The sequence below is a fragment of the Triticum dicoccoides genome, chromosome 4B (assembly GCF_002162155.2).
Source record: "Triticum dicoccoides isolate Atlit2015 ecotype Zavitan chromosome 4B, WEW_v2.0, whole genome shotgun sequence".
Lineage (NCBI taxonomy): Eukaryota > Viridiplantae > Streptophyta > Magnoliopsida > Poales > Poaceae > Triticum > Triticum dicoccoides.
Window position 1 is genome coordinate 578,783,461 of NC_041387.1, and position 15,915 is coordinate 578,799,375.

At 46.6% G+C, this 15,915-nt stretch overlaps 2 protein-coding genes across 2 annotated transcripts; one reads left to right on the forward strand and one right to left on the reverse strand.

The window, feature by feature from the left end:
- Positions 1 to 7,300: 7,300 nt before the first annotated feature.
- Positions 7,301 to 10,236, forward strand: LOC119291539. Its single transcript, XM_037570313.1, has 5 exons — positions 7,301 to 7,715; positions 8,570 to 8,672; positions 8,766 to 8,889; positions 9,654 to 9,749; positions 9,828 to 10,236. The coding sequence occupies exons 1-5, from the start codon at positions 7,391 to 7,393 to the stop codon at positions 9,948 to 9,950; spliced, it is 771 nt and encodes a 256-aa protein (XP_037426210.1). The 5' UTR covers positions 7,301 to 7,390; the 3' UTR covers positions 9,951 to 10,236.
- A 273-nt stretch (positions 10,237 to 10,509) lies between these two features.
- LOC119291540 lies at positions 10,510 to 12,002 on the reverse strand. The gene is made up of 4 exons (XM_037570314.1): positions 11,612 to 12,002; positions 11,443 to 11,529; positions 11,179 to 11,328; positions 10,510 to 11,072 (listed from the first exon to the last, which is right to left on the reverse strand). Exons 1-4 carry the CDS (start codon positions 11,906 to 11,908, stop codon positions 10,764 to 10,766), a joined length of 843 nt encoding a protein of 280 aa, XP_037426211.1. The 5' UTR covers positions 11,909 to 12,002; the 3' UTR covers positions 10,510 to 10,763.
- Positions 12,003 to 15,915: the final 3,913 nt, after the last annotated feature.

Genomic DNA, 15,915 nt, shown 5'->3' on the forward strand with positions numbered 1-15,915 from the left:
GGAACAGTCAAAGAAAGAGTTCTTGCCTATGTTGCAAAGGTATAAAATTGAGTAAGACTCAAATCCCGACCACGACAGAAAATAGAAAGAGAATGAAAGTAATTCCCTATGCATTCAGTCATAGGTTCTATAAAAGTATGCCATGCTATGGACCAGACCTATTGTATACTCTGCCCTGGTTTGGCAAGGGAGTACAATAGTGATCTAATAGTAGATCATTGGACAGCGGTCAAGAATATCCTTAGTGAGGACTAAGGAGATGTTTCTCGATTATGGAGGTGATAAAAGAGCTCGTCGTAAAAGTTACATCGGTGCAAACTTTTACACTGATCCAGATGACTCTAAGTCGCAATCTGGATACATATTGAAAGTGGGAGCAATTAGCTAGAGTAGCTCCGTGCAGAGCATTGTAGACATAGAATATTTGCAAAATACATACGGCTCTGTATGTGACAGACCCGTTGACTAAACTTCTCTCACGAGCAAAACATGATCATACCTTAGTACTCTTTGGGTGTTAATCACATAGCAATGTGAACTAGATTGTTGACTCTAGTAAACCCTTTGGGTGTTGGTCACATGACGATGTGAACTCTGGGTGTTAATCATATACAGATATGAATATTGGTATTAAATCACATGATGATGTGAACTAGATTATTGACTCTAGTGCAAGTGGGAGACTGAAGGAAATATGCCCTAGAGGCAATAATAAAGTTATTATTTATTTCCTTATATCATGATAAATGTTTATTGTTCATGCTAGAATTGTATTAACCAGAAACATAATACATGTGTGAATACATAGACAAACATAGTGTCACTAGTATGCCTCTACTTGACTAGCTCGTTTATCAAAGATGGTTATGTTTCCTAACCATAGACAAAAGAGTTGTCATTTGATTAACGGGATCACATCATTAGGAGAATGATGTGATTGACTTGACCCATTCCTTTAGCTTAGCACTTGATCGTTTAGTATATTGCTATTGCTTTCTTCATGACTTATACATGTTCCTGTAACTATGAGATTATGCAACTCCCGTTTACCAGAGGAACACTTTGGGTGCTACCAAACGTCACAACGTAACTGGGTGATTATAAAGGAGTACTACAGGTGTCTCCAAAGGTACATGTTGGGTTGGCGTATTTCAAGATTAGGTTTTGTCACTCCGATTGTCGGAGAGGTATCTCTGGGCCCTCTCGGTAATGCGCATCACTATAAGCCTTGCAAGCAATGTAACAAATGAGTTAGTTACGGAATAATGCATTATGTAACGAGTAAAGAGACTTGCCAGTAACGAGATTGAACTAGGTATTGGATACCGACGATCGAATCTCGGGCAAGTAACATACCGATGACAAAGGGAACAACGTATGTTGTTATGCCGTTTGACCAATAAAGATCTTCGTAGAATATGTGGAAGCCAATATGAGCATCCAGGTTCCGCTATTGGTTATTGACCGAGAATAGTTCTAGGTCATGTCTACATTATTCTCGAACCCGTAGGGTCCGCACGCTTAAGGTTTCGATGACAGTTATATTATGAGTTTATGAGTTTTGATGTACCGAAGGAGTTCGGAGTCCCGGATGAGATCGGGGACATGACGAGGAGTCTCTAAATGGTCGAGACGTAAAGATCGATATATTGGACGACTATATTCGGAGTTCGGAAAGGTTCCGAGTGATTCGGGTATTTTTCGGAGTACCGGAGAGTTACGGGAATTCGCCGGGGAGTGTATGGGCCTTATTGGGCCATACGGGAATAGAGGAGAGAGGCCAAAAGAAAGGAGGCCTGCGCCCCCCCTCTGGTCCGAATTGGACAAGGGGGCCGGCCCCCTTTTCCTTCTCCCTCTCCTCCTCTTTTCTTCTCCAACAAGGAAAGGAGGAGTCCTACTCCCGGTGGGAGTAGGACTCCCCCCTTGGTGCGCCTCCTCCATAGGCCGGCCGCCTCCCCCCTTGCTCCTATATATATGGGGGCAGGGGGACACCCCAAAGACACAACAACAATTGATCCTTGAGATCTATTAGCCGTGTGCGGTGCCCCCCTCCACCATAGTCCTCCTCGATAATATTGTAGCGGTGCTTAGGCGAAGCCCTGCGACGGTAGAACATCAAGATCATCACCACGCCGTCGTGCTGACGGAACTCTCCCTCGACACTCGGCTGGATCGGAGTTCGAGGGACGTCATCGAGCTGAACGTGTGCTAGAACTCGGAGGTGTCGTAGTTTCGGTGCTTGATCGGTCGGGCCGTGAAGACGTACGACTACATCAACCGCGTTGTTCTAACGCTTCCCCTTTCGGTCTACAAGGGTATATAGATTACACTCTCCCCTCTCGTTGCTATGCATCACCATGATCTTGCGTGTGCGTAGGAAATTTTTGAAATTACTACGTTCCCCAACATGTTGTTCACGTCTCAAGGGGCCTCTAATATGAACAGAATCCTTGACAACATTCCGGCTTGTGTGTCCGACAATATGAACAGCAAGATTGGGGCACCTGTTGATGATGACGAGATTGAGATAGCTCTCTTCCAGATGGGGCCTACCAAGGCCCCGGGGCCGGACGGGCTTCCGGCAATCTTTTATCAATGACACTGGTCTTTGGTAAAGGAGGAAGTTTGCAAGGATGTGAGAGATTTCTTGGGGGGAGGTGAGATACCGGAAGGGTTTAATGATACTGTCCCAGTCTTGATACCTAAGTCAAAATCACCGGATATGCTTTCTCAGTTCAGACTCATTAGCTTGTGTAATGTCCTATACAAAATTGCAGCAAAGGTGCTTGCTAATAGACTAAAAAAGATCCTGCCGATTATGATCTCTGAAGAGCAAAGTGTGTTTGTGCCGGGGAGGCTGATTACAGATAATGTTCTTGTGGCTTATGAATGTGTGCATGCAATCAGAAAACGAAAGAGAAAGAAACCCTTGTGTGCTACAAAGTTAGATATGATGAAAGCGTATGACCGAGTCGAGTGGGTTTTCCTATGTTGCTTAAGTATGGTTTCTCTCATGCCTGGACAGCCATGGTAATGAGATGTGTTACCTCGGCAAGGTTTGCGGTCAAGCTAAACGGGGACCTCTCCCAGGGTATCTTGCCTTCGCGGGGCCTACGGCAAGGGGACCCACTCTCTCCGTACCTATTTCTGTTTTGTGTTGAGGGCTTTCCAGCGCTCCTTAAGAAATCTCAACTAGATAGGGAGTTACAGGGGGTGTCTTTTGGGCGCACTGGCCCCAATATTACACACCTTTTATTTGCTGATGATAGCATTGTTTTCCTGGAAGCTTCGATGGATAACCTGGCATGCCTATGTAATATTTTGAAAATATATGAGGATGCTTCAGGGCAGAAGGTGAACCTCCAAAAATCTTCTATATTCTTTGGCAAGGGTTGTAGTGCGGAGGACAAGCAAAGTCTTAAAAGACATTTTGGGTGTTCAATTAGAAGCTCTAAATGAGAAATACTTGGGCTTACCCACTATGGTTGGGAGATCAAAAGACGGCTGCTTCAAACATGTCAGAGAAGCAGCAAGGGGTAAGGTGACTGGGTGGAAAGGACAGGGCTTGTCGAAGGCAGCAAGGTAGGTGCTCGTTAACTCTTGCTTGCAATCAACGCCGACTTATTGCATGAGTGTCTTCCAGCTCTCCAAGAAGATGTGCCAGAACCTGAAATCTATCTCTTCAAAATTCTGGTGGGGAGCGGCCAACGGCGAGCAAAAGGTCCATTGGGTAGCGTTGGACAATGTGTACACGTAAACGTGAGGGTGTCATGGGCTTTAGGGATTTTGAGGTGTTCAATCAAGATCTTCTCGCGAAACAAGTCTGTCGAATACTAACTGTACCCACCTCATTATGTGCGAGAGTTCTCAAAGCTCGGTATTTTTCGGACATGGATATTATGTCGGCTACATGCCCGAATGGAGCTTCATACACATGGCATAGTCTGATGCATGGCAGGGACTTGCTTATGCATGGACTGATATGGCGAGTAGGAGACGGAACTAAAATCAAGGTATACCATGACAACTGGATTCCTCGAAGTGGAAGCTTAGTACCACTGGGTGCTGAGTTTGATCCTAATTTAACTAAGGTGGCCAACCTACTGAACGCCCAGGGCTCTAGGTGGGATGATTTGAAGGTTGAGAGGATCTTCTCTGCCTCGGATGCCTCGGATATTAAGCAGATTATAATTGGAGGCCGGGAACCGAAGATTACAGAGCATGGAATTTCACCAAGTCAGGACTGTTCTCTGTCAGGTCGGCATACCACCTCAGGGTCTCGCTGAAAAGAGCTCATCGGGCACCCGCCTCTAGCTCCAGTTCGGCGGCGGATCACAGGAGTTTCATGCAGCTCTGGGCGGCCAATGTGCCAAACAAGGTCAAAATTCATACATGGAGGATGATCTTGAACGGATTGGCTGTTGGGACGGAATTGCAATGACGACAAATCAAACAAGGAGTCTACTGTGTAGCTTGTGGGCGAGAGGAAACACTGGTTCGCCGGTTCTGGCAATGCCCTCACTCAGCTCACTTCTGGGAGATCATGCGAGAGGAGGTGGGGTCACAACTACTGGGAGCGCCAAGGGAGATTGAGTCTTTCCGAAGCATGAGATCATTGGTTCTGGAGTGGTTAGCGGGTGCCTCAGCTGAGGAAAGAGAGTTGGTCATGTTGGCATGGTACGAGCTATGGCTAGCACGAAATAACGCTAGGGAGACCAGGAAGATAGAGTCATTGGACACAATCACCAGGCGGGTGCTGTGTCTGCGGGATGAATGGCGATCTGCCCACACGAAGGTAGTGAAACAACAGGAACAACGAGTTATGCAAACTTGGAGGAAACCGGATACTGGATGGGTGAAAGCAAATGTTGATGGAGCACTGGCGAAGAACAAAGGGTCAGGAGCGGGTGGTGTAGTCCTTAGGGACTGCCATGGCGAGTTCCTTGCAGGAGCATGCCATTTTTTTCGGCTGTCGTAGATCCTGAAGTGGCGGAGCTGCTAGCGTGCCGTCGAGCCATACTGCTAGCCCAAGAACTATAGGTGCAGAAACTCATCCTCGAGACGGACTCTAAGGAAGCGGTACGGAAGCTGTTAGATGTTAACAAAGATTTCTCCCACACGGAGCATCTGGTTCATGAAATCAAAACCTTGCTTGGAGTCGTTCGGGAGCACCGGGTTGTGTGGGTGCGTAGGAGTGCAAATAGGGTAGCACATACCCTAGCTAGGGAGGGTTGCTGTAAGTCGCTTTGTAAAACTTGGCTCCATGTGCCCCCGGAGTGTGTCCGCTCCGAGGTTACAGGAGGATGAACTATGAATACTAGTTAGTTGCACGTGCTTTGCACGTCAATACTTAATCATGCACCAAAAAGTATTGAATAACTCACCTAGCGTCTTAGCCAGGAGCTACCAGGAACCAGGGACGACACGACAACGTCATTGTCGGTAGAGGGGAGTCACAGATTGAAGTGTTCGGGTGCAAGCTGGGTGTGGGGAGCTCGCCGACGATGGAATCTGATGGGGATTAGAGGGAGGCCGAAGTGTCAGAAGAGGTGGAGTGGAGAGGGGCAGAGGGTGGGGCGGTGAGTTATTGGGATGTAGTCGGACGATGGTTCCATAAAGAAGAAGAACAGCACTGGATTGGGGAGTAAATGAAGTTGCGGTGAATCGGACTATCGACAAAACTTACTGAAACAAATTATTTTTAGGTATGTGACATGCAGGTGGGCCCTTAATACAACATTTGAAGGAGTTGTTATTATTTTTCTTGTAGTCTTATCTACATTTTTTCACATGCCCTTTACCCAGTTAGTGCACTGTGTCGATAAAACCCCAAAATGAACCATTAAAGATTTCCACCATGTATCGTTGATCCTTATGTTAGGCCCATATGACAGACCACGTGAAGGGTATATTAACAATATATAGAGATTTTTTTCTTAAATATTAAAATAGTCACAACTCACTATCTTGAACCTAATAAACATGAAAACGATCATAAAGTATTGTCGGAGGTTCTCAAATATGTGTTGGACATTTTACTAAGACACGTGTTTTCCTTAATAAAATTATTGTATCATGTCTATTCAATTATTGATTTTGACAACACAAAAAATCATGTATTCATATTATGTCCATATGATGTACGTAGTTTGGAAGATATGAAATGTAATTTTTTTTTGGTGAAAATAATACATATTTAACTATGTGCACATATTGCTCTAAATATAGAACGCTAATAAATGTAAGAGAAGAAAAAATATTTACTTTAGGAGAATATATTGTCCAGAAAAACGCAAAAATATATTGGCAGGTGGACCAGCAGGATGTTCTTTTTGCGGCGAACAAAGATAGGTATTTAATTTTTTATTATGTAGTCTAATAACTTTCCGTTTGTATCATGGAGACTTAAAGCATTTGAGGTCGATTGTTTTCTGGAGGTTTCTACCGAGCAGGACTTCCTTTCATTTTACAGGAGTAGATGTAAAAGAAATAGAAAAAAAGAATCCTGTGGAGTTCACTGGAAGGTGCAGAGATGGTCCCATATTTTACATGATCAGATCACCCTGGCAGCTGCCATGTGCGCTTGCAGGAGACAGGCTGCACCAGCGCGAATCCTTGGAGTAACAGCCGTTCGATTTTCAGATCCAACGGTATATATTGCACCACAACGATTCAAGGCTTGAGCAAACCAATGTCAGCCGCTCGATTGAAACTATCTAACGGTCCATATTATAAGTTACTCGTATACTATATAGTATAATAATAATATATATATATAATATATATATATAGTATAGAACTGCACCAGCGCGAATCCTTGGAGTAACAGCCGTTCGATTTTCAGATCCAACGGGATATATTGCACCACAACGATTCAAGGCTTGAGCAAACCAATGCCAGCCGCTCGATTGAAACTATCTAACGGTCCATATTATAAGTTACTCGTATACTATATAGTAGTATAGATATAGATATAGATATAGATAAAAAAACAACTATTTCCCTTAAAAAAAGAAATTGTGTACCGGGAAAGCAAATGTGGCGTGTACACGCTTTCCATGAAAAATGCTCCGGTTAAACACCACCGAATGGCAAAGCTTCCCCGCGCACGTCCAACCAAAAACCTGGTCCAACGCCAACTCGGACCGCAGGACTGTTAGCCCCCATCGCACCGCCGGTGCCGGTCGTGAGTCGTGGCACGGCACCGGCCCGGCCGAACCAACGTGCCGGACACATCCACCGCCCACCGCGACCGCGGTAGAAAAAATCTCCACAACACAAGGAGCCCGTAGCTGCCGTGCCGTGTCCACGCTCCACTTCCCACACCCCTTCCTTCCCCTGTTTCACTCCAACTTTCCTCGCATTCCTCTGCTTCGGTAGACCGTAAAAAATGGCAGCCTCCCTGCCGTCCCTCTCGCCCGCGCCGACGCCGTCGCCGGCGGCCACCACCTTGGCCAGCAACCTCCTCTCCTTCCCCGCCCCGCGGCCGCGCCTCGCCGCCACGCACCGCCGCGCGGTCGTGGCCGCGGCCTCGTCCAGGCCCCCTCCCCCTCCGCCGCCGTCCCCGGAAGGAGGGGACGAGGAGGTGGAGAGGGCCATGGGGATGGACGGCGGCATCCCCGGGACCTCCGGCGAGCTGCTGCGCCGCGTCTCCTCCCGCGCCTACGGCATGCGCCGCCACCTCATGGAGTCGCTCGACTCCCTCGCCTACGACGGTATGAGTCCTTCGGAGTCCAGACCATGACCCTTGCCCTGGATCGTGTTCTTACTGGCTTGATCTGCTTAGGGTTCAGCTTTAGCGACTTCAATTGGATCTATCTTCTATGGTTGGTGAATGGTGATCGGCAGGTTTAGGTCCCCACGTCTAGTGTTTGATGAAATGCCTAGTCTAAACTCCCGAGTCCTGAGTACGATCTTTGTTTGTATGGTAGAATTGCGTGACAAGATGAACTTAAGGTCAGCAAAAGCAACACATGTTTGAGGCTTGTACGCTCACGACTATCATCTTTCGAGAGTTTAGGTCCTCGCGCCTAGTGTTTGATGAAATGTCTAGTCTAAACTCCAGAGAAGTGGGTGCGATCTTTGTGTATACGGTAGAATTGCGTGCCTCGGTGAACTTAAGGTTAGCAAAAGCAACTCCTGTTTGAGGCTTGTACGCTCACGCCTATCGCGTTTCGAGAGTTGCTGCTTTAAGATTTTGAGGTGGTAGTGAGACTGGGAGTGAGCGACTATGGATACTTACACATGTGTACACGCGATTATTAACTGTTGCAATCACAGTCTGTTTCCTCATGTTTTGACTTGGATAGTGAAATTTTGTATTGCCTTTGCATCACATGTTGAATCAACATATCTGCTATGGTGTGCTTATGCTACTTTCTGTAGTGCTGCAAACGAAGGCCAGGGTTATGATGCGCGCATGCTCACAAGTCACAAGTCACAAGTCACAAATAATACCATAATGTTAAAGCCATAAAAAGTCACCCTGTTCTTATGATTATCCAAGTAATTCTTGTGATGCGGAAGTTTGAATGTTTACTAACTGTGCCATGTCGTTATGATGGTTCAGTGTTGGAGACAAACCCATGGAGAGAACAACACCCAAAACCAGTCTATGTGCTGGCTAGAAGAGACAATCAACTATGGACAATGAAAACCCGTAGGAACCGCAGGTGAGAAATTTTCAGCTAAACAGGTAGTTGGTCATGACTGGGTGGTTAACTGATCATTATGAACATGGTGTCATCCCATAATATTTTCTGCAGTGAAGTCGAAAGGGAACTTGGAATGCTTTTCTCAAGGGGAGGAGGTTCAGGAGTTGGGACTAAATCAAAGTACTCTGGCTCCAAGTTTAGTATGGTTGTTGAAGATCTCACAGAGGGAGTACTGGTGAGTAATTAGTAAAATGAGTTTTTTTCCAACATGTCCTTGAAAGTCAGCAAACTGTCCTGCTCTTTTTTAAGCCCTTTGGCCTTCTAGTGCATATTTTGGGTTCATGGGGAAATATGACTTCTAAATAAGTAAATGGGGGCAATGAATCAGGAACAGGGAATGGTCAAATGAAGCATATATATTCTGAACAAGGGTGGGTTATGCATATTGTTATAGACTGTAAGGCTCCCTAGTGATATACCGTAGTGAACTGTTTGAAGGACCAAGAGGGTAGTACAAACTTGAGATGTCTGAAAATGGACTATACAGCAGAATTGGTTCTTTTTACGTGACTAAAAGTCATCCTATGAACAGTTTGTGCTTGCCATCAGGCAAACATACAGGGACTATAAGCGTTATGATATGACCATATGAACAGTTCAACATCATTCAACTTACGAAAAAGAATGAGCAATCTATCAGTGCGGTAAGCTTAGCATACCGATAAATGTTTGCATTTTAAATTATAAAATCCTGATGTGATATCAGTATCACTGAGCAAGAAACAAAGAACACATGAGGCTGTTGAGGTGTATTGGATGGTTCTAATTTGCAAACCGCTTAACGTGTAATCCGAATGGTGTGCTCTTCTGTTGGTACTTGTAAAATGTTTGTGCATGTGTTTCTACTTACTGCCACTCTCTTGACCAGCTTTCTGCAAAAAAAATCACATAACCTCGTTTGCTTTGTAATCTTCTGAATCATGAGCTCTTTTGTTTCAGGTGTTTGAAGACGAGGACGATGCTGCAAAGTACTGTGACCTTCTACAGGGCGGTGGTCAAGGATGTGAGGGAATTGCAGAGCTAGAGGCTTCATCAGTAAGAAAAACAAGCGACACGACCTTCGCAAGTACCATTGTTTGGTTGACGACTGATCATACATGTCCTTGTCTGTAGGTTTTCAACATGTGCCGTCAAATGAAAGCTCTCGCTGTCCTTTTCCGGCGTGGAAGGACGCCTCCAACGCCTCAAAGCCTCGAGCGTGACCTGAGGGCGAGAAACCGGTCACTGGAAGACTAGGAGGATCTTTGGGACACACGGTGTAGATATGTCAATTGTATTCTTCTAGCTGTTGAAGCACAGGCCCTATGCCCTATATACTAAATGGTACATAGATGATTCAAGCCACACGAAAAATGGGTGAAAAATAACTGGTATATAGATTCAATGATAGCCAAGATAGAGTGGAAGTCAAGTCTGACCGAGTACATATTTAGCTTGAGATTAGCAATCTCTGTAAAACTGAATATTCTTGTAATTATTTACATTGTTTACAGTGAATAAATGAGATTTTAAGTTACCACTACTATATTCTCAGTCCTATCATCGTACTGATTACAGTATACTCGGTCCGGCTAAATAGCTTGAAAAACGATCTTATATTGTGGGGTAGAGTTAGTACAATTTACTGATGCTGCGACTTTCCTGGCGACATGAAAGAAAGTGATGACTGAGATTAATGGTTCAGAAAAGTTAATTGATGTGAAGTTGGCTTGTCAGCCTCATGGTACGCATACTAAGAAATAAGTTGGCTAGCCAGATAGTATTAGCCAGGAAGGAATGAGGCCGAGTCTGACAGTAGACACAGAAGTTATCCTGAGATTAGCAGTCTCTGTATAGCTGAATATTCTTGTATGCCCATAATTTACAGTATTTACAACTATTGGATCCTAAGTTACTATCTTGTCAGTCATGTCGACGCACTGACGAATAGCACGATACATTAGCAACTTATAATTGGTCGTGCGACAAGTTCGAAAGAATCTTCCATGAATAGTTACTGTTACCGGGCAGCAGCCAACGCCACCAGAAAAAAGAGAAGGAAAATGTGGTTCAGTGTTCGGGGGTCCTCCCCTCGGTGAGCTTCTCGGTGCGGTACTTCTTGAAGTCGGCGGCGAGGCCGGTATCGAAGTCGTGCTTCATCTGCTCCGCGAGCTGCCGGAGCACGGTGTCGCCGACGCCCCGGATGATGGGCTCCGGCACGAGCGCCAGCACCGGCGGCAGGTTGAACCCCACGCTCATCTCCACGTGGCCCCGCAGGCTCCTCCGCCCCTCCGGCTGCGGGTACAGCGAGCCCCGCACCGTCAGCGCCAGGTGCGACGGCATCGCGTCCCTCTGCAGCCCCTTCAGCTTGTAGTCCGTCTGCAACTCATATCCATCCATTGCATTTGCATCAGCCATGAGTTCAGGCTGACGATGACGATGGAGAAAATTAAAAGTGATGGTGGTGGTGCGCGAAAGTGGTTACCACTTCCATGAGGAGGAGGCTGGTGGCGTGCACGGGGACGTGGGGCGGGTACCCCACCCCGCCGGACCTGCTCACGAAGCGGACGGCGATCACCGGGCACGCCGACAGGAACAGGAACTGGATCGGCACCAGCTGCACTCTCCACTCCTCCTGTCAAAATTCAACATCCATCCATCGATCACCACGGAGCTACCTCCGTCAGAGTTGCCGTGCAGCTTCAGAAACGAAAACTTTGGAAGGAAGGAAATGGTGAAGATCACTCACGTCGTTGAGTTTGGTGCGCTTGCGCTTGTCCGGGAACACGGCCCCGACGATCCTCGGCCTGTTCATGAGGTAGTCGTCGATGGACGCCTGAGCAAAGAAAGAACCGAGCCTCAGCTCAGATCACCTCCCAATTATATTAGCACAAATAACACTAGCAGCGACGACTTACCCCTGGAGTCTCACCCATGGGGATGTCGGTGTTGAACCGGTAGGAGAAGGTGAAGAGATCCCTGGGGTTGACCTTCTTCTTCTCCGTCGCCTTGCCGCCGTACGATGGCGGCGGCTTCAGAGCGCAACTGGTGATCGCTCTCGACGGCGACGGCGACGACCACGAGACGCTCGGAGCAAAACCATTTCCTGATCTTGATCGGAGCGGCGCCGCCCTGACGCCGCTGCGGCCAGTGACCCTGCTTGCACGCGGACGAGCTGCAGCATGCCGGCACGTCGTGAGGCTCGGCGAAGTCATCCTCTGCTCGAGAGATCTTTGTCAGAGTTGGGAGCTGCGAGTTCCCCCTGCTCGATCGCCGGCTGTGCCAATAAGTAAACGAGCTCCACGAGGGCATGGAGCAGAGTTGAGCATTCTTGCAAGTAAGGGCAACAGGGTCCGTCCGGGTAGGCCCTACACGCCGGCCGGTTTCTTCCAAGAGTTTCCAGCAAAGAGGTTTCAACTCTCGGTTGTTGCATTTCAACTTTTTCTAGTGGGATATTTGTGTCAAGCTCAGATTCAGTCATGGGTCAGGAGGGAGGGATACGTCTAGTAGTAGCAGTAACCCAGATGTATCTACAATTCTACTGCATGTAGAGGCTCAGAAATACGTGCAGTACTGTATATGTTTGCGCCTCGTGTTGTTGTGCTAAAGTTGACCCCTGTTTTGGAGGGAAGCGGAGGTTGGTTTACACGTGGGACCGAGGGGAGGGGTAAACCAAAGCTGAGGAGTCCCCTGCGTGCACGTATGCCTCGGCACGACGACCACGCAAAAGGGACACGCACGGCTCGGCAATCATACCAAATGCGTCCGTCCGTAATTCCGGGTGCTCCGAATTAAAGACTGTAGAGCTTTGTGCTTTTTTTTTAGGGGAAAGCTAAATTTTATTCATCAAAGACTACAAAGGGTGGAATACAACTCGCATCATGGGGTTGGCCTAACCAGAGATGGCGCCCCGGACCGAGACTAAGTGAGTATTTGGCTAGTTTGTGTGCGTCGACATTAGCCGCACGACCTTCAAAACAAAAATTACATTGAAACATAAAAGCTCTAATATTAATCTCCTGTATGATAGAACCACTCTTTCCTTTGTCACCACATGAAATATTAGCTATCATTTGTTTGGAGTCAGATGCAATGACAAAGTTGTGGATGTTAAGATCTTCGGCCAGCGCCAACGCCTCCCGGCAAGCAATTGATTCAAGAATTGCTGGGTCCTCTAGGCTAGCTACCACCAACGCTGAACTACCAAGGTAATTGCTTTGCCCATCCCTGCATACTGCCGCATGCCGATCCACCGTTCCTCGCTCTCACTCCAGCATCTACCTGGATCTTGGCAAAACCAGCAGGGGGAGCCTTGGGACGAATCGCCCGTGTCTGCCCCGTTGCTGGAGCTCCACTTGTCCTCGTCGGGCTTCTCATGTTGATCATATTGAGTTCATCAATGAATCGCCTGACAAACGAATTAGTTGCTTGAGGCGATTGGAAAATTCCTTCATGAATAGCCTTGCGACGTGCAGTCCATATCGCCCAGAGTGTGACCGCCAGCAAAACAAATTGATCATGAGCGAGTGACTGCATGAAGGTGAAAAGCCACTGCTTGGCGTTGGGTTCCGTGTTCGATACCAGGCTTTGTGCTAGTTCCTCATCAACTAGTGCCCACACACATCTTGAACTAGTGCAGTTTACCAGAGAATGTCTTCATGAACCAGGAGAACCGCACAATCCGCATTGAGCATTATCAGCCATGTGTCGATTAGCCCGGACGTCCTCCGTAGGCAGAGAATGCTTCGATAAGCGCCAGAGAAACATCCTCACCTTTGCCAGAACCTGGGTCCTCCACAATGTTTTCCATGCTCCTTCCTCGACTGCAATATTTGAGGTACCAGTCGTACCTTCAAGCCATGCCTCCAGTCGCTGTCTTGTTGCTACTAGCATACGATAAGCTGATTTGACAGTGAAGTTTCCACTTGTTTCAAAATTCCAGCTCCAAAAATCCTGAAGGTTGCGGGTGCACACTGGGATCCCCAAAATGATGCTTGCATCCATAGGCATAAACACTTGGTTGATTAGCTGACTATTCCACGTAGCGCTTGTGTGGTCGATGAGCTCCGCAACCATGATCGGTGGATTAGGGTGAATGCTCCCATATGGTAATAGCATCTCATCTCTTGGCAGCCACGGGTCCTCCCAAATGCGAGCAGATTGGCCATTAGCAATTCGGCGGATGAGGCCTTGCTTAAGTGTATCCCTACCTTTGATAATGGCTCGCCATATCTGACTTGGATGGTTGCCCAAAGTCGCCTCCAGGATGATGGTTCCAGGGAAATATATGCTCTTCAACAAGCGGGCACTCAGGGATTCTGGTGCTTGGAGCAGTCTTCATGCCTGTCGCGCCAACATCGCCATATTGAAGAGTTCAAAATCTTTGAAACCTAGGCCTCCCATTCCCTTCGGTTGCATCATGCTTTTCCACGATACCCAATGAGGCTTTCTTTTGCCTTCTTTGCTTCCCCACCAGAACCTCCTAATGAGCATGTTGAGATGCTCACATAATCCCCTTGGAAGTTTAAAACAGGACATGAAGAACACTGGTATTGATTGAGCCACAGATTTGATTAAAACCTCCTTGCCTGCCGTATTCTTTCCACGACATTTCCTATTTGGCGCTGCAGGCGCTCGTTAATGTGTATTCTGCAAACGGGCGCCTGCAGCCATGTTCACTGGGCTCGGCCCATTTATAATTGTTTTTCTATTTCCAGAGACCTAAAAAAAGTGCGTAGGTAGATGGGATCGAACCCGTGACCCCTTCACTGCTAGGGTTACACACTAACAATCACGCTACAGTCCCACTTGTTCAAATACACTTCTGTTCCTTCATTTATTTAGTTTTTAAGTTCGTTTTGTTCTTTTATCTTTTTCTGTTCATTTTTTAATGCACGATTTTTTCTAATTCAATGAACTTTTGTCAAATTTGATAAAAAAACATTCCAAATCCGATGAACTTTTTTCAAGATTGATGAATTGTTCCTTCAAATTTTTGAACTTTTATCAAAATCGATGAACTATTTTTTCAAACTCGATGAACTTTTTGTCAAAAATCGATGAACTTTTTTCTAAACCTTGATGAATTGTTTTTCAAATTTGATGAACTTTCTCCAAATTCGATGAACTTTTTTGATTTGATGAACTTTTTCCAAATCCGATGAACGTTTTTCAAGATTGATGAATTTTTCTTGTCAAATTTTTGAACTTTTTTTAAAATCGATGAACTTTTTTCAAAACCGATGAACTTCTTTCGGAAACGATGAACTTTTTCATAATTCTTTCCAAAATCGGTGAACTTCTTTAAGTTTATGAACTTTGTATTAAAAAATGATAACCTATTTCTCCAAACTGATAAACTTTTTAGAAGTTTGTGAACTTTTGTATCAAAATCGATGAGCGTTATCAAATTCACGAATTTTTTAGAAATAAATCAAAGAACAAGGTGATGATTAAATAGCGCGGCCATACTACTTCATCTGCTGTTACCGGCAATCAAAGCACAATTGGCTATGGCTGTGTTGGTTAGCTAAGCTAGAAGAAGGCTCGCCTTCGCGGGCGACTCGAGTTCGCCCATTCACGCGCGTGTATTTATATTTATACTTACTATTAAACAATTAAACTAATTCTTTTTTAAAACCACCCCGCAGATGTATCCAACCTAATTACCATTGTCAGATTAGCCTCACTGAATAAAATTTAATGGTTAGAATTAATTTAATCCCGAGCTATGTGTACAATTAACAATTTACCATGACTGACCGCACCCCACCCACAGAGGAATTCCACGCGTTGCGCCTGCATACAACTCTTTGTCAACGCAAAATCATAACAAAACAAGGCGAAAAGGGCTTTCCAACTTGCGACGCCCGCATCGCCTCCCTGGCGGCTCGGGGGAGAACCATAGCCGATCCTTCCTTCCCCTACCTCCTCCCCGGCCTCCTGCGGCGGAGCTGGGTCCGGTCCAAAGGAGGGCGGCGGCGGGGCATCTGGTTCCTGCTGCCTTGGCGCAGGCGTGGGCGCGTGGCGAGCGCTTGTTGCAGTGACTCTGGCCTCCTCGGGTGGCGTGGATGCACGGGCTGCGCTACGTAGGCCTGGACTTCCCATGCTGACAAGATGAGGTGCATGCGCGTCACCGGCGTGAGTAGCTGCCTGGCTTAGCGGTGGCGTGGGCGGGTGGCCGGAGGTCGTAGCCCAGTGGCGGCGTGATGCAGGCGGCTAG

What these genes read in the sequence shown, in the direction of transcription:
- LOC119291540 (XM_037570314.1), bottom strand. Translation starts at nt 11,908, where the DNA reads ATGACTTCGCCGAGCCTCACGACGTGCCGGCATGCTGCAGCTCGTCCG. An exon ending in CCATGGGTGAGACTCCAGGG is followed by an intron (nt 11,530 to 11,611) that starts GTAAGTCGTCGC and finishes TTCTTTGCTCAG; the next exon opens with GCGTCCATCGACGACTACCT. An exon ending in AGCGCACCAAACTCAACGAC is followed by an intron (nt 11,329 to 11,442) that starts GTGAGTGATCTT and finishes GAATTTTGACAG; the next exon opens with GAGGAGTGGAGAGTGCAGCT.
- LOC119291539 (XM_037570313.1), top strand. Translation starts at nt 7,391, where the DNA reads ATGGCAGCCTCCCTGCCGTCCCTCTCGCCCGCGCCGACGCCGTCGCCG. An exon ending in CGACTCCCTCGCCTACGACG is followed by an intron (nt 7,716 to 8,569) that starts GTATGAGTCCTT and finishes ATGATGGTTCAG; the next exon opens with TGTTGGAGACAAACCCATGG. An exon ending in AAAACCCGTAGGAACCGCAG is followed by an intron (nt 8,673 to 8,765) that starts GTGAGAAATTTT and finishes TATTTTCTGCAG; the next exon opens with TGAAGTCGAAAGGGAACTTG.